This window comes from Capra hircus, chromosome 17, assembly GCF_001704415.2.
Source record: "Capra hircus breed San Clemente chromosome 17, ASM170441v1, whole genome shotgun sequence".
Classification (NCBI taxonomy): Eukaryota; Metazoa; Chordata; class Mammalia; order Artiodactyla; family Bovidae; genus Capra; species Capra hircus.
Window position 1 is genome coordinate 30,949,329 of NC_030824.1, and position 20,854 is coordinate 30,970,182.

General features: G+C 45.2%; 2 protein-coding genes across 6 annotated transcripts in view; one reads left to right on the plus strand and one right to left on the minus strand.

Annotated features, from left to right (window-relative positions):
- FNIP2 (folliculin interacting protein 2) overlaps window positions 1-12,364 on the plus strand; it is a 125,417-nt gene extending 113,053 nt beyond the window's left edge. For 2 of the 5 annotated variants that reach the window (XM_018061487.1, XM_013970544.2), the window contains exons 16-18: window positions 2,867-3,067; window positions 6,895-7,010; window positions 8,674-12,364. In XM_018061487.1, coding sequence (XP_017916976.1) covers window positions 2,867-3,067; window positions 6,895-7,010; window positions 8,674-8,752 — 396 coding nt within the window. In that variant the 3' untranslated portion in view covers window positions 8,753-12,364. Of the gene's footprint in view, window positions 1-2,866; window positions 3,068-6,894; window positions 7,011-8,673 lie in introns of those variants that run through there. The other 3 variants (XM_018061489.1, XM_018061488.1, XR_001919404.1) reach the window with 2 other exon arrangements.
- C17H4orf45 (chromosome 17 C4orf45 homolog) overlaps window positions 4,791-20,854 on the minus strand; it is a 135,612-nt gene continuing 119,548 nt past the window's right edge. The window contains exon 5 of the mRNA XM_018061490.1: window positions 4,791-4,959. Coding sequence (XP_017916979.1) covers window positions 4,912-4,959 — 48 coding nt within the window. The 3' untranslated portion in view covers window positions 4,791-4,911. The remainder of the gene's footprint in view (window positions 4,960-20,854) is intronic.

Genomic DNA, 20,854 nt, shown 5'->3' on the forward strand with positions numbered 1-20,854 from the left:
CTGAGAGTCCAGGAGAGAGGAGTCAGCCCCCGCTTCAGGGAGCGGGCTCTGGGCTCCCTGTGCGTTTGTCCCAGCCTTCGGACGCAGCTCTCTTTAGTCCGTCCCCAGGTTTCCAGTGGTGATTTAGAAACGGCTTGTGCTCACGTTTTCTCTCACGTAATTGTGCCAGCTCCTCTTCTGCTCCTCTGCTGTTTCCGCCCCCAGGTCTGCAGCCTCCCGGGCTCACAGGCACCCAGAGGGCCCTCTGTCCATCACGTCCCCAGTGAGCCTCGCCGCCCTTCTGCCGGCGGCTCCCTTCTGAAGGCGGAGCTCTGTGTGTGGTTGCCGGTGGTGTGCGTGGTGCCGTGCGATCTGCAGTCTGCTTTCCTTGGATCAGTACACTGCTCCCTTCCCTGAAGGGTGGGAAGTTACTTAGGAAGCCGAATGAGTTGGAAACTCGGGCCCAGATTATTCACTACAAATAGTTCATCCAGCTAAGCCTAGACTTTTATACCAACTGTCCCAGTCTCCTGGCCCCCTATTCACAGGGAAGTCTCGGAGAAGGAGCCCTTGAATGACCTGGCCTGGGTGCTGTCCCTCACCTTGATAGAGGGAGGTGACTGAAATCCAGAGAGGAGATTGGCGTGCCTTCCTCTCACTGTGTATACATGGGCATGTGGATTTTAAAGATTATGTGTATATTTTCAGGGGCTTCCCAGGTGGCACAGTGCTAAAGAATCTGCCTGCAGGAGATGCAGGAGACCTGGGTTTGATCCCTGAGTCAGGAAGATCCCCTGGAGTAGCAGATGGCAACCCACTCCAGTATTCTTGCCTGGAGAATCCCATAGACAGAGGAGCCTGGCAGGCCAGAGTCCATGGGGTCACAAAAGAGTCAGACACGACTGAGTGACTTAAGTACATATACCTCATATACACAGACAGCACAGATACTTTCATAATGTAAGCCCCTTGAAGGAGAGGTCTTCGTATAGATTCATAGAGATCTTTTCTGGGCAATACCCAGCACACAGTGAATTTCAGATAAATGCAAAGCACTGAAGGAACTTGAACTCCAAATGCAAATCTTTTAAATTTCCAAATTTTCATTTGCTTTGGTCATAAGGACCAAGTCACTGTCCTCTTGCTGTGAACCTGTGACACAGGGATTGAGCAAGAACTTGCCGGAACTTGCAGAAGGAAGTTGTGGCAGCCTTTTCTGTACGTTCTGTTTTGGAGAGTGTGTACAAGGGTAGGAGTAAGGCGTCACAAGACCCTGTGGGTGAGAGTGGGAATCTGTGCTCATTATGTGTGGGGGGGCATTTCGACCGTTTGGTTGAAAAGTCTAAGAAATGAGAGCCATCCTTGGGAAACTGGGCTCCATTAATTCAAGAATCTGTTCTGTCACATTTTTCATTCTTCACGTTTAAGATTATTTGAACATACACTTAAATAAATGTGGACCGCTAGATTTTGCCTGATTTGCTGTTCTTTTCAATGGGGAAATATTCTAAACCATGAAGGTTTCCCTCCTGGATATAGTACAGGAATAAATGTTGCTCCCAACAAAGTTCTCTTTCAGGCCATCAGTCACTTCTTCCCCATCTGTGAGAAAGAATACAGAGATTGAATCAAAAAGCCTCAAAATGAAGGAACCAGATCACCTGTTAAATGTAGAGTATGGCAGCAAACATCTTGGGTTTCCATCAGTAGCCTCCCCAATAATAGTGCTGTCTTTTTTAACAACAAAAAAATTCATTTCTTTGTTTGCCTGTTTATCTTGGCTGTGCTGGGCTCCCCACGTGTGGGCTTTCTCTACTCGCAGTGAGTGGGGGCTGCTCTTAGTCGTGGCGAGTGAGCTTCTCACTGCGGCGGCTTCTCTTGCTGTGGGGCACAGTCTCTAGGCTGGGGGAGTTCCATAGCTGTGGCACCTGGCTTAGTTGCACCACGGCATATGGGATCTTCCCAGACTAGGGATCGAACCAGTGTCCGCTGCATTGGAAGGCGGATTATTAACCACTGGACCATCAGGGACACCCTAGTGTTAAGTCTTAAGTACATTCATCAGTGGCCACACTTGTACCTTTTGGCCTCGTCTCAATAACATAGCTCCCTAGTCCCATCTGTCTAGGTGGTTGTTGGAGTTGATTTATGTGTGTAGCATGTGGTTCCTGAGTAAATATCACTTCGTGATTAAAGCTCTACTTTTCAGGGAATACTAAGTCACCCTTCCAAACCTCGTGATGGGGAAAATGGCAGTAGAATCCTACACCGTATTCTGACAGTCTCCATTGTAAAGGGAATGAGCAGGGGCTTCCCTGGCAGCCAGTGGTTAAGACTCCACACTTCCACAGCGGAGGGCGCAGGTTCGATCCCAGTTCAGGGAACTGGGATCCCACAAACCACACAAAAAATAAAGGAGAGTGCAGCTTTCCAGAAGGAAGTGACTTTCAAGTCCTGGTTTGGAGCGAGATTGCAGGCCTTTTTGTTTCCCTGTGAGCATGTGATGATGTTTATGGGTCCCTTCTGAGTGTGGGAATAAAATAAGGATGGACTGCAATTTTATCAAGTTAATGTTTAAATGGCAGTGTGATGGCACTCTGTAGTCCCTGGGGAGCTCTGGGCTGCTGGGGCTCCCACCATCACCTTCTGTTTATGTTTCGATTGGAAAAAAGTTGATATACAATGCTGTGTTGGTTTCTGCCGTACAACAGTGCAGAATCAATCACTGGCATACGTCTGTCCCCCTCCCTCTTGAGCCTCCCTGCTGCCACTGTAGATCATCACAGAGCTCTATAGCTCCCTGTGCTATACAGCAGCTTCCCCCAGCCATCTATTTTAGACAGCTGGAAGCGTGGCGAGGAGTTGACCCCCTGTGTCTGCCCTGCAGCATCCCGTGCTGGACGAGCCCATCGCCGAGGCTGTGTGCATCATTGCAGACACAGACAAGTGGAGCGTCCAGGTGGCCACGAGTCAGAGGAAGGCGGTGGATAGCACGAAGCTCGGCCAGGACGTCCTGGTGTCAAGTCAGGTGTCCAGCTTACTGCAGTCCATCCTGCAGCTCTACAGGCTTCACCTCCCCGCCGACTTTGTAAGTTTGTGTTCTCTAGTCATCAGAGAAATGAGCTATAAAAACACTGCCCACAGGATTGTGGTTATAAAGTCACGAGTTCCTGTGTATTGATTTTAGTATAATTGGATGTTAGCATCAGTGGAAACAGAGCGTGTGACACAAAACCAGCACATGGGCTGGATTCAGCAACAATAGTCCTCTGGAAACAGAGCATAGAGACATCATCTCTTTGAACAAGTTACATGAAGAAGTAGGTATAATGTGGAGGCAGGGGTCAAACATACAGGGAAATTTAAAATACCCTCCTTGGGGAAACTTGCCAGTTTTTCCGTCATCAGTTTGGTGCCAAGTCAGCCAACTTTCTGAAGGGACTGTCGTTCCATCTGCTCAGGGACAATCCTCCCAGAGTTGTTACGGATAATGGAGGATATTGTTTGTGTCAGTAGTTAAAATGTTGAAGCACCGTAGCCACAGGGGATGGTATCAATTGTTCCTTTTTGAATGGGATTTTGCAATCACTCTGATAACATTATATTAAATACAGACAGCAGACAGACCCTCTGAACTCCTAGAAAATGATCAACAGTTCTCCCCGAGTCTCTGGAATAATACACACAACAAATTCGTGTGTGTGTGTATGTGCACACACATGTGTAGAGAGATGAAGAGAAATCACACTTAAGGAGGGAGGGAGCCAGATTTCCAGAGCAGAAAGGCATGTACCAGGAGGGGAAGAACTCCAGGAGCTGGGAGGGACAGACCTGAGATGAGCTCACCTGCCTTCTCAGCTCTTCCTCCTTCCCCTGTCTGCACTCAGCCCCGCACCAAACAGCCAGCATCTCCCTGCCAGCCTCCTGCCTCCACGAAAGATGCAGAGCTAGTAACAAGCAAGTAGGTGGCTGCATTACGGTCAGCTCCCTGATTGCTCAGGAGGGGTTATTCCCCTGAGTTCTTGTGACCAGACCTACAGGTGCACCATACCCCTTGGAAAGCCAGGACTCCTGTGTCCTTGGAGTGGGGCTTTGAAACACTGAGGTGGCAGTGTGGCATCACAGGGACATCACAGGGGTCACATCTGGGCTTTGCTCATTTGGTTCCTTGGGCACCTCAGGATATCAGCTTTTTCCTCTGTGAACACGGTGCCTTTGCAGCAAGCACATGAGAGCCTCGCTGAGGTGTGCTTTCTACCTGGCTAAGCCCAGGGCGAGATGAGGCTCCTTGCAGCCAGTGGACAGTAGTGGACAGTCAGTGGGCTTTCAGTGGCCTGAACTCAGACCCAGGCTCCTCTGCTTCCTAACCATGTACCTTGTCGAAGCTGGGGAACAGCAGAAACTGTTCCGTCTGTTAATGGAAATTAAGTGAGCTAATTGACTTGGCTGGAGCTAAGTGAATTAGTGGGGCTAATTCTCTGGGACTTCCCCGCTGGATCAGTGGTAAAGAAACTGCCTGCAATGCAGGAGACCCAGGTTCGATCCCTGTGTCAGGAAGATCCTGTGGAGGAGGGCATGGCAACCTACTCCAGTATCTGGAGAATCCCATGAACAGAGGAGCCTGGCGGGTTACAGTCCTTGGGGTTGCAAAGAGTTGGACACGACTGAAGCCACTGAGCACAGTTCACCCAAAGCACTTGAGTAACACTGCATGTTATACACACTCATAAGACAGCTTCTATTGGTGTAATTGTTAAGAATAGCTACTCATGTGAAACAGTGTTCACGGCTGTGAAGACTGACACCGCCTATTCGCTGAAACCTTTATTTGGGCTTTAAACGGCAGGACCGCTGTCCCAGCGGTGACCCAGGAGGCACCTGTGGCCTCTTACAGCGTGACTCTTGCTCTGCACTTGCAGGCAGTTCTCCCTTCTAGTAGCAACGTGCATCATGTTGATGTGGAGGCCGAAATTTGCTTTTCTATAAGAAAAGAGAGAGAGATTTGATTATACAGTTTTTTACTATTATAAGTATTTACCAAACTTCTATATTGTATTCTGTAATCCATATCTCTCACTACAGTTGACATCTTAAGTTATCCCAGCAGTAAATTACCACAGTTGATTCTTTTTTACTTAATGTAGACATGCTACATTTAACCATAAAATCAAGATCAAAGAAAATTTCATCTGCAGTTTAAAATTCTCCTTAAAATTCACTTGAATGAAATATACAATTAATTTCCTGTTGGTACTTTGAATATGGAAAGAGAAAGTAGCTATTTAAAATTTCAGAAGTTAAAATTGAAGAAATCCATCTCAGAAAGGAAGGAGCAGATCCCCAAATAGTTCAATTTCATAATCAGGCTTTGTAAAAAAAAAAAAAAATTTCTAAATGCTTGGATTTCCAGTTTCATGTACATTCCACATGAACCAACATTCTCTTTATTTCCATATTGCAATACACAGTTTTCCTGGGGACATGAAAATGCTGTAAATTCACTATTTTAAACCATAAAGGATTCAGCATAATGTAGCTGTTCCTTTTAATATTTTATAATGCTCTTATTAAAACTTTGTATTTACTCCGCAAGGAGCTGAAACTGAGCAGGAGACCCTTCCCCCACTGAATTCCGCTTCCTTGGGGGAACATTTCCATTAGAGTTGGTGAAATCCTCCTTGCTTTGATTATTACTCTTTCTCAACTTACCAGTTGTGTTTTGCACTTAAGATTTTAAGCCAATGGAAAAGATTGCATCTTGAATGCATACTTTGTCTATGTCACTGATCAGCCCAGATGGTCAAGATCAACATTGTCAAGTGCATCTGTTAATCTTTTTACCTTGAAGACAGCAGGCGTAATGGTCTAGAAGAGAATCATGTCAGATGGACCCTTGCCAGAGCCATCAGGTGACTTACTGAGGTGCCTGATGACTGCCTGCCAAATGCAGAAGCATTTGCCTCTGGTGCAAAGCACAGATGGTTGCTGTTCTCTAAGACACGAAGTTGGACACAGTTCCAAGGGTAGAGATGTCCTGAAAATAATTGCCTCTCTTTATTGTTACTAGAGACCTAGATAAAATACACTCTTGAGAGACAAGAAAAGTTCAGAATAACCTTGTTCCAGTCCTTCTTCTGGGAATGAATTGTAACAAAATAATTTGAGGTATAGAAAACAACAACAGAGATGCTCTTTATAAAAAGGCATTGGTAAAGAATTTTTAGTAACATGGGGAAGGGATTATTAGAAAGTTTTTTGAAGGCAGAGAATAATTATACTAATAGAATGATTTCAACTATGTAAAAGGCAAAGGCTTTTTTAAAAAGACTAGAGGATATATATGAAGCTCTTATCAGTCATTGGAAAAAGTAAACTTTCTTGTTTTACAAAAACCTGTTTTTTAATTTATATTATAGTTGATTTATAATGTGCTATTGGTTTGAGGTGTGCAGCAAAGTCATTCAGTTATACATATACAGGTGCTAAGTCATGCCCAACTCTTTGTGGCCCCATGGACTATAATGTGCCAGGCTCCTCTGTCCATGCAATTTTCCAGGCAAGTGGAAAACTGGAATACTGAAGTGGAGTGCCATTTCCCACTCCAGGAGATCTTCCTGACCCAGGGATCAAACCCGAGTCTCTTGTGTCTCCTGCATTGGCAGGCAGATTCTTTGCCTATATAGGTTATTACAGAGTACTGAGTAGAGTTCTTTGTAGCGTAAGGTAGGTCCCTGTTGATGACAAAACTTATTCCTCCAAATGGTAGGGTTTGCACTGGCTTGTAATCCCTTAAGTATATTTTACAGAGATGAGATCACAGTTGCGTGCTTAGAAAGGATGGAGGGAATTCCAGCTCTTGCGTCACTGGTGGAGATCTGAGTCCCCAGCTCATCGTGAGTGTGGTTGGCTTTGCAGTGCGTCATGCACCTGGAGGACAGACTGCAGGAGATGTACCTGAAGAGCAAGATGCTGTCCGAGTATCTTCGTGGACACACGCGTGTGCACGTGAAAGAACTAAGCGTCGTGCTGGGGTGAGTCCTATGGACTATCATCATTAGGCTGATACCCCCTGACCCGTCCAGCCCCTGCCACTCCCCAGGGACACCAGAGTTTCACACCTAGAAACAGACTTTCCGACCTTTCAGCTGGAGGTCCAGGGTCAGCCTTCCCCCCAGGGTTATTTTATCCTTGAAAGTGGAACATGTAATCCTCCTCCAGAGGCCCATCTCAAGGCATTTCACTAGGATGTGGGAGTCACGGGCTGTCGGACCGCGGCTGTGTCCTCCTTGCCATTTCTGGGGGAGGTGAGGAAGGCAGCCCTCCTGGACTTGGGGCCCATCTGCGTGTCCCAGGTGGCCGGACTCTCCTCCCTTTTCCTGTGAGCCCATCAGAAGAGGAGGTGTGCATGTCATCCGTGTCCTGCATCATCTCCCAGAGACTGTTTGCCCTAATTTCTCTGGGGGGAAGAAATTCTGACTTGCGTTTTACTCTCTGCTCAATTTTTCCACAGAGAAGTAACAAAACATTGTCTCAATAGGGCCTTGTCCCCCCTTTTCCTGTGATGACGATCCCCCCCCCAGTTTGGGGCAAGAAAATACCGTGTATAAAACATCAATCCCCAAATTCTCTATTAGGCTTGCCAGTCAAAGTTGTATTATTTCAAGGCTCAGGCCTTCGCTTTCTTGCTGGACTTCTCAGGTCAGACCCAGGATGTGACTTACTGCATTATTCCACTCTCAGCATTTCCTGCCATACTTTTTTTTTTTTACGTATTTCACTTTAAAAATATTCTCCCCTTCTGAGGCATTTACTTTTTCAGTTTTTGCTTAGATCTCTTCACCAGCCTCACAGTAGTCCTGCCTCATCTGATTTCTGATGTGGGATGTGCAGCTCTTATTTCTAGGACGCTTGCCTGGCCCCTGGCTGATGGGTGCCTACCATCAACACCCACCCCTGAAGGATCCATCCTGAAGGTGGATTTGCCTCCTTGCTTCAGGCCACCCAGTGCCTTATTGGGCCCCTTCTAGCCCTTCCTCACTGCCCCCCTGCTCTCAGGCCAGCAGCACTGCAGTGCTGGGAACTTGCTGTCACCCTGAATGTCACTGCAGAAGGCAGGGAAGGATACCACAAGCTCATACCAGCTGCCTTCTTAGGTTCTATTTTTAGTTTTTAGGTTTTGGAAACAAGGGCCAACGTTAGAACATGTTTCAAGGACCGAGACCACCCTGGCTTTCCAGGACACCCAGCAGCCCCCTGCCTGTGCTCCCCCACCCTCACTGACTCTACCTCCATTCTCAGGAAGTGGCTTCGGTGTCTGAGTGTTGAGTGCGTGCTGGGTGGGGGTTTCGGTTGTGTGAGCCATTTAAGAAAGCCCAGGGGTTTTGAAGACATTGTCACTATCTTGGGTTCCCAGAGACTTACTTGGAGCCGGTGCAGTCCTGGAGTGCTGACTGGAGGAGATGTCGTGCAGAGGCCTTGCAGGGATACAGGCCCTGGTCCCATGCACATAGCTGCCACTGCACCATCGAAGGCTCCGGGACCCCAGCAGGGTGGGTCTCGGGAACAGGCTCACCATCTGCCTGCCTCTTTCACTCTGTTCTGATTGCCCACTGGGCAGGCCTGGGATCTGGCAGTGGGACATTCCTATAAATCCTGCCACTTTAATGTAACTACCTCCCCTCTCTCCATGCTCAGGATAGAGTCCAACGACCTGCCTCTGCTGACAGCCATTGCGAGCACTCACTCTCCTTACGTCGCCCAGATACTCTTGTAAGCTAATTCTCAGGACAGCTCCTCCTCGAAGAAAATCGGATTCTCAGCCCGAGGAGGAAGGAAGGCAGCTCCCTGCAACTGCGAGGTGCCAGCAGGGTGGACAGCCGCGGTCCTGCCTGTGCTGTGCTGTGTCGGGGGCGTCGCTTCCTGGGGTGCTGGCTGGGAGCCGTAGGTTCACTGACACCAGGCGTCTGTGTTGTCCTGAGCAGGCAGGCTTCCATCACCCTCGGGTCAGCCTGGGCGCTGAGGGCACAGCACTGACCAGGGGCCTGAGAGCGGCCCTGAGCGACACAGGCATCATCGCTGCTAGAGACATCTCAGAGTGCAAGCGTGCGCTCCCCAAGCTGGAGGAGGCGATCCTGCTGTCCTGAGAAGGCGGTCAGCACGGGAACCCTGGATACCAGGGACCGTGGTACAGTGGAGCCTGCGTGTACTGCCTCCGCGCCAGTGGCCTTGATGTCATCCTCTGGCAGAGAGCATGAGGGGACTGGCTGTGGGGAGCAGAGCTCCAGGGACCCACTGCTTCCAGCCTTCCCCATTTCCCTTGTTTGAGATGCAGCCACGGGTAGGTTAGGGATGGACTGTTGGTGCAATAAACCCGAGAATCAATGTAGCATCCTCGTCCCATCCACATACAGTGCACAGCAGCGGAGGGCACAGCCCGACCCCACTCGCTTCATCCTGAGGCTTCAGAGCTCTCAGCAGCCTTGTCAAAGGGGCCGTTTACCAAAGTTATTTCTATAAGCTTGAGAGCATTTCTGTGGCTAAATCCCTCCAGCTGAAGCCACCTTCTTCCTCTAACAGTTAATACAGATGACTATTTATACTTTAAAAGGCACAGCTGTCCAGGTGGGAAGTGAAATTTGCAACAGTTCAGGATGACTTATGAATCAGACCATTTCTAAACAGTCCCATCTATGAGCTCAATTTTCACTCTATCATCTTTGTGCCTTCCAAACCCTACATCCTTTTCAAAACACCTTCCCAGAAATTGACTGCCCTGTAGTATAAAACCTGCCACAAGGCAGCATTGCTTCTGTATGAGCGTAGTTTGCTTTTTAAAAATGCTGAGTTTTCTGTTAATACGAACTTTAGTTTACTGATTGTGAAGCAGGTGATGTCCTGACATGCAGGGTAAAGGAAAAGACTAGTAAATTGGTGTAAAAGGCAGGGCTAACCTGTTAACAGCACACCTGTTAACACCGACAGACCTTGAGGACTTTAATTATAACCAGGCTCTAATCTTCTTTAAAAATTAATCCCAGTCCTTTCCGTGTAGCTTTTGCACCTAAGAATATGAAGCGACTTCCCTTTCAGGAGTTAGAATACTCTGTCTTCAGATTTGCTATGTGATAAAATCCCCAAACCCCAAGTTACATACGTCTCTGTCTTTATTCTTTGACAAATGTGAGTTGTTTGTTTGAAAGAGCAGAGCAGCAGGACCAATGGAAAAAAACAGGTGTGTTCTTTCTTAGGAGTGGTTCTTAGGGATAGGTCAGAACTACAGCCTTCCCCTCTTTTTAATAAATCATGTGTTGTTTTTTTTTTCCCCCTTGGCTGCTCCACTCAGCTTGTTGGCTGCTCCTCTTGGCTTGTAGGATCTTAGTTCCCCAACCAGAGACTGAATCTGGGCCCTTGGCAGTGAAAGCTCAGAGTCCCAACCACGGGACCATCGGGGAGGTACCCCTTCCCTCTCTTTTTTAAGGATGTGAAGCGCAGAGGGTCTCGAGACTCTAAAAATCTTTAATTTGTATTTATGTCTCTCATCATAAAAGTGATGTCCATTTTATCTACGTTTTCTGTTTTCCTTTTGCCTGATGTCCGAGATGAGACGGGTATATTTAGAGTCCCTGGTTCCATGACACCGTGGTGGTTGTCGTGGACCTGGCGCATGGCCGCCCTCTCCCCATCTGAGTCCCTTACGTGTGATGCACCGTGCTGAGCGAGGTCACAACGTCCCCTCTGCACCAGCTTTGAGCATCCCCCAGTCTCTTGACTCCCTTCTCACTGGCATGTTCTGGACACTTTCCCTCCCCTGCCACCCTCCAGGGTTTACAGATAATAACTAGATGCAAAATCAGTGCAGGTAGCGGCCTGTGGAGAATTAGACCCAGCCCAGGGAAGCTGAGCTTTAAATGGTCAATTTAAGCTTCATGCAGAAAAGATGTGCCCAGCCCCTGGCAGCCGAGAAAACGAGCTTGGCCTCTGCATGCCCCCCTCTCCCAGAAGAAGGTGACGAGGGAGACCCCTCAGGACGCCAGGCAGCCTGCCCCTCACGGCTGCCGCCTGCACCACAGACCAGGAATGTTGCTGCTCTTCTGTAAACCCTCCTTCTCTCAAGAACATCCACCTGTTCTCTCATAAACGCAACCTCTTCCCAAAAGTGGAAAAAGAATCTCATGGAACTGGGTGGAGACACGCCGGACACCACCCTGGGGCCAGGTTCTGTCTCAGCCACAGAGGTGAGGAAGGGACCCGCCCTCACCCAGGCCCACCTCAAGAAAAAAAACAAAATTTTAAAAAAATGTACAAATAGAGAAAACTACCTCAGTTGACAGGATTCCACCTTTAGGGTTTCTTCAACTTTGACGTCTTACCTGTTGAGTGTACCTTTTTGTAGCATCTTGCTTGTCCAGGCGAATGGGAGGCTGACGGAGCAGGTGTGCGCCAGCGTTGCCATGCGGGCCTTCCTCCAGCATGTCGAGGCTTAATTTTTCGTAGATTGGCGAGTGATATGAATGTAAAGATACTTGTGTACGTTTAAATATGACAATGAAAACTTAAAATGTAGCTTCCATACTTGTGCATAATTCCAAAGTATTTTATTTTTATCAGTGTTAAATAGCTTTTTGTACAGGCTCCAATCCATTTTTCTGAAGTGTGCTGTTTTTTAATGAAAGTAACGATAAACTTTTCACATCCCATGGAACTGCCGTTTACACATCGCAACTTTTTAAACTTATCATATTTTTCAAAGTTAACTTTTTTCGAGGGAGGAAAATCCCTGCCTGCTAAACGATACTAAACTCTTGTTTTGGCTCTTCTAATTAGGTCCTGAGATTTTATAAAATTCAGTATGTAGCTTTTTAGGTTCCTCACTGGAGTTGGTTGTACATAAAAATAAAGAATATAAAGTGACCCTACAGTTCTTTTAAATATCTGGATTTTTCCACTTACATGTGCTTTTGAAAGTATTTTGTTCATGCATACTTTCACCAATAAATTGAAAAAGTCTTGAGCTTCTTGGTAAATGTGAACCATTTGTTTTCTATTGTGCTTTGGGGGCAGGAACCTTTTAATATAATATTTGCCTAAATCAAGCAGCCCCCTCTGAATGTTAATTTTTAAATGTCCACATTTGGTGAACCATAAATCTTGGAAGCAAGACTGCAATATGCTTAAATTTAAGTGGTGTTTTAAAAGGAGAAAATTCCAGGGTTGATTTGTTATTATTGAAGTTCCATTACAAATTGATAGGACTTTGTTTTTGATCAGTGAAATAGATATCAGTATCAATGTATGGAAGTCTTTTTTCTTAAAACTTGTTCACATATTACTTTGATCCATTTTTCTGTGGCATCTGGTGCAATAAACCTTTTGAATTTATCTTGAACACTTTCTTGGTACTGCCTATGATTTGTCTGTTTAATCAGACTTAGACATCTCATTTCCAGTAATTCACGCTGAAACAAACCCACTCTAAATGTTAGTGACTCTCAGCAGGGGTGTTTGGTGAGCATGTAATGGGAGAGAGTTCCAGGCACAGAGAGGGTGGGAGCAGAGCAAATCTCCCAGGGATAGAGAAAATCTCGTCACATGCTGGACACCACGGAATAAGGAGTTATCCTGTGTGACTTGATATCCTGCTGCTTTACATAAATGCACAACATACTTCTCTCGTGATCTTAATATATACGTAATTTTCCAGGAATGCCACTGTTGTATAAACTGAGGCAAGATTTTACTTTGTAAGGTTTAGGATGTTAATAAGAACTGACATACATTTGGAAAACCATATTACCAGTAGCTGTGTTAATCATGGAGTTTGTCATCAACACAGTCTTCTGATCATCTCTGCTTAGAGCTGTTGCCTTCACGGAGATTCCATTCGGAAGCAAGTGTCTGCTTTGTTGATTATATTTTCTAAATTACTAGTGCCCCAATATTTATGTATTAAACTATATATTAATATAAGTTGTAAAATAGTACCACTAGGACATTATAGTGGTTTGTCATAAATTACGTGGGTACGTAAGTTATTCTGTTGATGAAAATTATGCATTTTATTTTAGGAGAATAAAGGGCATTACAAAACATTTACTATGAAATCCATCACTGATGCATACAGCCTCAAGAAGAACATGCTGATGAGTGTAACTTTTGTAGCAATGTAAGACCGCATTGAATCATGTCATTTTAAGACTATAGTTCAGTCCTCAGTCATGTCCGATTCTTTGCAACCCCATGGACTGACTGCAGCACACCAGGCTTCCCTGTCCTTCACCAGTTCTCGGTACTTACTCAAACTCGTGTCCATCGAGATGGTGATGCCATCCAACCATCTCATCCTCTGTTGTCCCCTTCTCCTATCTTCAATCTTTCTCAGCATTAGGGTCTTTTCAAATGAGTCAGTTCTTTGCATCAGGTGACCAAAGTATTGGAGCTTCAGCATCAGTCCTTCCAATGAATATTCAGGACTGATTTCCTTTAGGATTAACTGGTTTGATCTTGCAGTCCAAGGGACTCTCAAGAGTCTTCTCCAACACCATAGTTCAAAAGCATCAATTCTTTGGTGCTCAGCTTTCTTTATAGCCCAACTCTCACGTCCATACATGACTACTGGAAAAACCATAACTTGGACTAGATGGACCTCTGTCTGCAAAGTAATGTCTCTGCTTTTTGATATGCTGTCTAGGTTTGTTATAGCTTTTCTTCTTAGGAGCAAGCATCTTTTAATATCATGGCTGCAGTCACCATCTGCAGTGATTTTGGAGCCCAAAAACAATAAAGTCTGTCACTGTTTCCATTGTTTCCTCATCTATTTGCCATGAAGTGATGGGACCAGATGCTGCAATCTTATTTTTTTGAATGTTGAGTTTTAATCCAACTTTTTAAAGACTATAGGAAGGAGCTAATGTTTGGTACTGCTAACTCCTTTTTGGATTAAAAGAAAATTTTTAGTGTTTCTCTTGTTCCCTTTAAAATCATGCCATTGATGAAGCACTTACACACACATACACAACACACTGCTTCTTGGTTCTATCGGATGCGTGATATATATCACCTCATTGAATCCTCACACTTGGATGATGTGGGTACTGGGATTGTTAATCTTGTATGTCTCCTTGATTAGGTCCCAGTACCCACATATCTGAGTTTTGCATCCGTTATGTCATAAATCTGGAAGACCCAGCAGTGGCCACTGGAAAAGGTCAATCCTCATCCCAATTCCCAAGAAGGGTGGTACTAAAGAATGTCCTAACCGTCAGACAATTGCACTCATCTGCCATGCTAGTAAGGTCATGCTTAAAATCTTGCCTACTAGGCTTCATTCACCCAGTGCAGTCACTCAGTCTTGTCCAACTCTGTGACCCCGTGGACTGCAGCACACCAGGCTTCCCTGTCCATGACTAACTCCTGGAGCCTACTCAAACTCATGTCCATCCCGTTGGTGATGCCATCCAACCATCTCACCCTCTGTTGTCCCCTTCTCCTGCTTTCAATCTTTCCCAGCATCAGGGTCTTTCCAAATAAGTTGGTTCTTCACATCAGGTGGCTAAAGTATTGGAGTTTCAGCTTCAGCATCAGTCCTTCCAATGAATATTCAGGACTGATTTCCTTTAGGATGGACTGGTTGGATATCCTTGCAGTCCAAGGGACTCTCAAGAGTCTTCTCCAACACCACAGTTCAAAAGCATCAATTATTTGGCGCTCAGCTTTCTCTTTAGTCCAACTCTCACATCCATACATAACTACTGGAAAAACCATAATTTGGACTAGATGGACCTCTGTCTGCAAAGTAATGTCTCTGCTTTTTGATATGCTGTCTAGGTTGGTCGTAACTTTTCTTCCAAGGAGCAAGCATGTTTTAATTTCATGGCTGCAGTCACCAGATGCAGTGATTTTGGAACCTCCCAAAATAAAGTCTCTTACTGTTTCCATTGTTTCCCCATCTATTTGCCATGAAGTGATGGGACTGGAATGCCATGATCTTCATTATCTGAATGTTGAGTTTTAAGCTTCAGCACTATGCAAACCAAAAATTTCCAGATGTACAATCTGGGTTTATAAAAGGAGGAGGAACTTGAGATCAAATTGCCAACATTCACTGGATTATAAAGAAAGCAAGGGAATTTCAGAAAAAGCATCTCTGTTTCATCGACTACACTAAAGCCTTTGACTGTATGGATCATGACAAACTGTGAAAAGCTCTTAGAGAGATGGGAATTGCCAGACAATCTTACCTGTCTCCTGAGAAACCTATATGCAGGTCAAGAAGCAACAGTTAAGAACCCTGTAGGGAACAACTGATTGGTTCAAGATCGAGAAAGGAGTATGACAGGGCTGTCTGCTGTCACCCTGTTTGTTTAGCCTATACTCTGAGCACACCATGAAAAATGTCGAGCTGGGTGAGTTACAAGCCACAATCAAGATAGGTGGGAGATACACAGATGATACCACTTTAATGGCAGAAAGCAACAACCTCAGATACACAGATGATACCACTTTAATGGCAGAAAGCAAAGAGGAACTAAAGAGCCTCTTGATGAAGGTGAAGGAGAGTGAAAGAGCCAGCTTAAGACTAAGTATTAAAAAAGACTAAGATCATGGCATCAGGCCCCATTACTTCATGGCAAATAGAAGGGGGAAAGGTGATAAGATTTCTTCTTCTTGGACTCTAAAATCATTGCGGATGGTGACTGCAGCCATGAAATCAGAAAATGATTGCTTCTTGACAGGAAAGAGATGACAAACCTAGACAGTGTATTGAAAAGCAGAGATATTACTCTGCCAACAAAGGTCCATATAGTCAGGGCTATGGTCTTCCCAGTGGTCATGTAAGGTTGTGAGAGTCTGACCATAAAGAAGGCCGAGTGCCTAAGAACTGATGGCTTCGAAGTGTGCTAGAGAAGACTCCTGAAAGTCCCTTGGACAACAAGATCACACCAGTCAATCTTAAGGGAGATCAACCCTGAATACTCACTGAAAGGACTGATGGTGAAATTGAAGCTCCAGTATTTTGGTCATCTGATGTGAACAGACGACTCATTGGAAAAGTCCCTGATTCTGGGAAAAATTGAGGGCTGGAGGAGAGGAAGGTATCAGAGGATGAAATGGCTGGACAGCATCACCGATCCAATGACATGAACTTGGGCAAACTCTGGGAGATGCTGAAGTACAGGGAGGCCTGGCGAGCTGCAGTCCATGGGGTCGCAAAGAGCTGGACATGACTGGGCAACTGAACAACAACCACCACCACCCAGATGTCTGGTGTCACACCAGTGTGATGTTAATGTGAAGGCATTTCATGGGAGCAACACTGAGATGCATCGGCTTTGAGTAAAACGGGTAATCCTCCATAACGTGAGGGGAGGCTCATCCAGTCAATGGGAGGACTTCAGAGGAAACAGACCGAGATCCCTGAGGAAGAGGGAATTCTGCCTTCCAGCAACCTTCACACAATTGCCTGGGTCTCCAGCCTCCTGGTTTACAGGTAGATGTGGGATCTGCCAGCCTTCACAACCACGTGAGCCAGTTCCTTAAAAGAAAGCTATCTGTCTGTCTCTCTTTTTATCCATCCATCCATTTGTCCCTTCATCCATCCATCCTATTGGTTCTTTTTCTAAGATATTGGCCCAATGACATACATGAGGACCCAACAATGCAGCTGGGAGTCAGAATATCCTCCCACAGGGTTATAGATGGCTACTTTGAAGCAAAGATCTTTAACATAGCGAACAGTACAGACTTCACAGTTTCCCCTGGAGGGTTGAGAAGCAATTCACATAGACTCAATATGTGCTGCAAAGTGGGTGCTGGAGAGCAGGCAGAGCCCAAGTTAGGACAGCCTCTGAGATGGCAGGGGAGGAGGTATCACCCCATTTGTGGTGTAAGAGTGGGGATTAATCCCCACACTGAGTCTTGCCCACTGTGTTCTTGCAACCTCCAGCCATCAGTCATCAGCCCTTTCCGGACCCGCAAGTTCTCAGTCTACCGAGCCCCCTGTCCCCCTTTCTCACCCTCAATTTCTCCTTCCTTGACAACAGCATTTTCTAGAGAGGCTTCCTTGGCATTCACTTCTTTGCTTCCTGCTCTCTCCTTACTGCCCCTGCCTCCACACTTCATCTCATAAGGTCGGTTGGCCTCCACTGCCTTCTCCCATAGTTACTGAGATCTTTCCCCATGTCCAGTCAGTAACCAGAGCTGCTGAACTTTTTTTCTTTGGGTCCCAATGAATCAGCTTTTCTCCTTCCCCTTTGCCTTCTTTTAATCCCTCCTGATTTCTCAACTGGGTTACCAAAATACCCTCCAAATGCACCTCCCTCTCAGCAATCCCCTTCCAGGCTGACTTCTAAATAACCTCCCCCAAAATGGAAGCTTAACCCTGTCACTTCTGTTTTTAGAGAAATGCAAATCAAAACTACAAGGAGGTATCACCTCCCACTGACCAGAATGACCATCATCAAGAATATTCTACAAACAATAAATGCTGGAGGGGATGTGGACAAAAGTGATCCCTCCTACACTGTTGGTGGGAATTTAAATCAGTGCAGCCACTATGGAGAACAGGATGGAGGCTCCTTAAAATACTAAAAATAGAATTACTATATGATCCAGCAATCCCATTCTTGGGCATATATCCAGAAAAAAAACACAATTAAAAAAGGTACATGCACCCCAATGTTTATAGCAGCACTATTTACAATAGCCAGGATATGAGAGCAACCTAAATGTCCCTCAATAGAGGAATGGATAAAGAAGACATGGTACATATATAAAGTGGAATTTTACTCAGCTATAAAAATGAATGAAACAGTGCCGTTTGCAGAGATATGGGTGGACCTAGAGATTGTCATACAGAGTAGATACGTCAGAAAGAGAAAAACAAATGTCATAAAATATTGCTTATATGTGGAATCTAGGAAAATGGCACAGATGAACTTATTTGCAAAGCAGAAATAGAGACACAGACGTAAAGAACAAACTTACAGATGCCCAGAGGGAAATAGGGAGTAGGATAAATGGGGTGATTAGGATTGACTTATTGATACTGTGTATAAAATAGATAACTAATGAGAACCTACTGTATAGCTCAGGGAAGTCTACTCAGTGCTCTGTGGTGACCTAAATGGGAAGGGAGTCCAAAACAGAGGCGATAGAAGTATATGTAGGACTGGTTCACTTTGCTGTACAGCAGAAACTAACACAACATTGTAAAGCAACTATACTCCAATAAAAATTAATTTAGAAAGAAAGTTGGTCCAGGAAAATCCAAGCCGCTCAGCACCTGGTCCCCCTCCTCTGGCCTCACCACTGAGCACCGACTCCCAGCCCCGACTTTGGAGGCAGCTGAATAACCAGCTGCCTGCAAAGTCGGACTACATGCCCTTCCCAAAGGCACTAGCGGATCGCTGCCTGAGCCCTGTTAATCCTTCATCCTGGTCCCCCACTCCTGTTGTGACTCAAAATGCAGCTTGGGGTGGTGAATCCTCCAGCACCTCAGGGTCCCTGGATGTGAAGAATCTCAAGCCCCATCCCAGACAGACCGAATCAGAATCTGCACCTTACTGTGATCTCCAGAAGATGTGTGTGTGTGTGTGTGTGTGTGTGTGTGTGTGTGTTGTGCTTAGTCACTCAGCCGTGTCCAACTCTGCAACTCCATGGACTGTAGCCCTTCAGGCTCCTCTGTCCATGAGGATTCTCCAGACAAGACTGGAGTGGATTGCCATGCCCTCCTCCAGGGCATCTTCCCAACCCAAGGGTCAAACCCAGGTCTCCTGCATTGCAGGTGGATTCTTTCCCATCTGAGCCACCTGGGAAGACCCCAGATGACGCATATGCATATTAAAATTTGAAAATCACTACTCCCACATCCAGTGTGAGTGACTGGCAAGGGAAAGAATGTACCAATCCCTGAGATTATGTCTGTGTTTGGAGGGAAGAGGAGCAATGAAGATATTTGCAAAGAAATGACATAGAAATGGATGACAGTGTTGAAAGTGTCTGTCATATACACAGAAGTTTCACAACACTTAAGTAGCTATTATTTATGTGGAGAAAATAATGTCAACCAAAAAGCAAGAAGGGAAAACAATGAATGTAATAGATGGTAGGGCTTGAGAGATATTTTGTGATTTAAAAGAAGAAATTTGGGGAAATGTAGGTGGCGCTAGTGGTAAAGAACCCACCTGCAAAGCAGGTGACATTAGAGAGGATAATTTGATCCCCTGGAGAAGGAAATGGCAGCCCACTCCAGTATTCTTGCCTGGAGAATTCCATGGACAGAGGAGCCTGGCAGGCTACAGTCCATGGGTCGCAACTCGACTGAAGTTGCTCCAGTAACTTAAGCAACTTAGCACAGCATAGCATGGAAGAGATAGTTCAGAAATTTGTGCAACTGATTTCCAAAAATATTCGTACAAGCATTTTGGCTATTATATACATGAATGGTACATACTGTTAAATATCAAGAATTGCACTTTTAGAAACATTTAAAAATTAATCTCTGTACTTGGGTTTATAGGTATAAATCCAAACTTTAGAACATGAATATAAAATGTCCCCATTTTCAGCTATCTATCTTGATAAGAAAGCATCGTGATATTGTGTATAGGTTTTTGTGTTTGAAATGTCCTCCGAGTCTCCCAGTACTATTGACAAAGTTCTGTTTTTCCAAGGCTGCTTCCAGCGCATAGTCCTGGTTCTCACACCATATGGGTGGCAAGTGGGCTGCATCCCAGGTGAGCATGGCAACAGGAGCTGCTGTGAGGTTTTCTTTGGAAGCTCTTGAATTTATAATTTGCTCCGACTTATTTTCCCTGAAGAGAATTTATGCCAAGTGGGGAGAGGGCTTGAATACTTACTGAAGTATCACCCACAAGAAACCTGGGGGATCATCCAAAGAAAGGGCTTGGGGAAAAATTCTCTAAGGTATCTCTGGAACTTACAAAAAAGCATGGCTGATAAAAAATATTATTTTGAATGATGTAATATTTTGTTTATCTCTGGAAGGGAAGAGGTTTAACCAAGTGATCAGTTTCCATCACCAACGATGAGTCAAGTACTCTGTGATGTGATACCCTGCAGATGACAGGAACACTCACCTCAGGATTCCTGCCTGAAACATATCCCTGAAGAAAATACCAGATATACCTGAATTAAGAGGAATTCCACAGAACTGGTCTGAATCCTTCAAGAACATCAGTGTCATGAAAGACCAAGGCTGAGGAGCTGTCCCTAACTGAAGGAGACTGTGAGGCTTGAGAACTAAATATAAGAGCTAATCCTGAATCAAATGTTGCGTCAGGGAACATGACAAAGAGTACTGTTGGGTCAACTAATAAAATTTGCTTATGAACTGCGGATTAGGTAACACTGTATCAGTGCTAAATTTGCTATACCTTATCATTGTACCATGGCTATGTGTGAGAACCCCCTTATTCTTAGGAAATACACCCTGAAATCTTCAGAGGTAAAGCAAAACCATGTCTGCAATTTACCTTCAAATGGTTCAGTAAAAACAAAAGTATGTGTGTGTAGAAAGAAAGCATTAGAACAAATAAAATTACCAACCAATGTTTCTGGGTGAGGAATGTATCAGTTCACTTTGTACTGTTCTTGCACCTCTTCTGTAAGTTTGAAATCATTCCAAAGTCAGTCTTTCAACAGATTTTTTTTTTAATGCATAAAAGCATCTCAGTTGGATTTAGTAGGATGCATTTGGGATCATTCCATGATCACGCTAGTTCTACACAAAATTAATTCACTGGTAGAAAACAACGAATTAAAGCCTTCTTCACACACACTGCAATAAATCTCACTTGGACCCAGCTCAAAATTCCGACCACCTAGGAATGTCAGCAGCCAAATGCTCCCTTCTTCA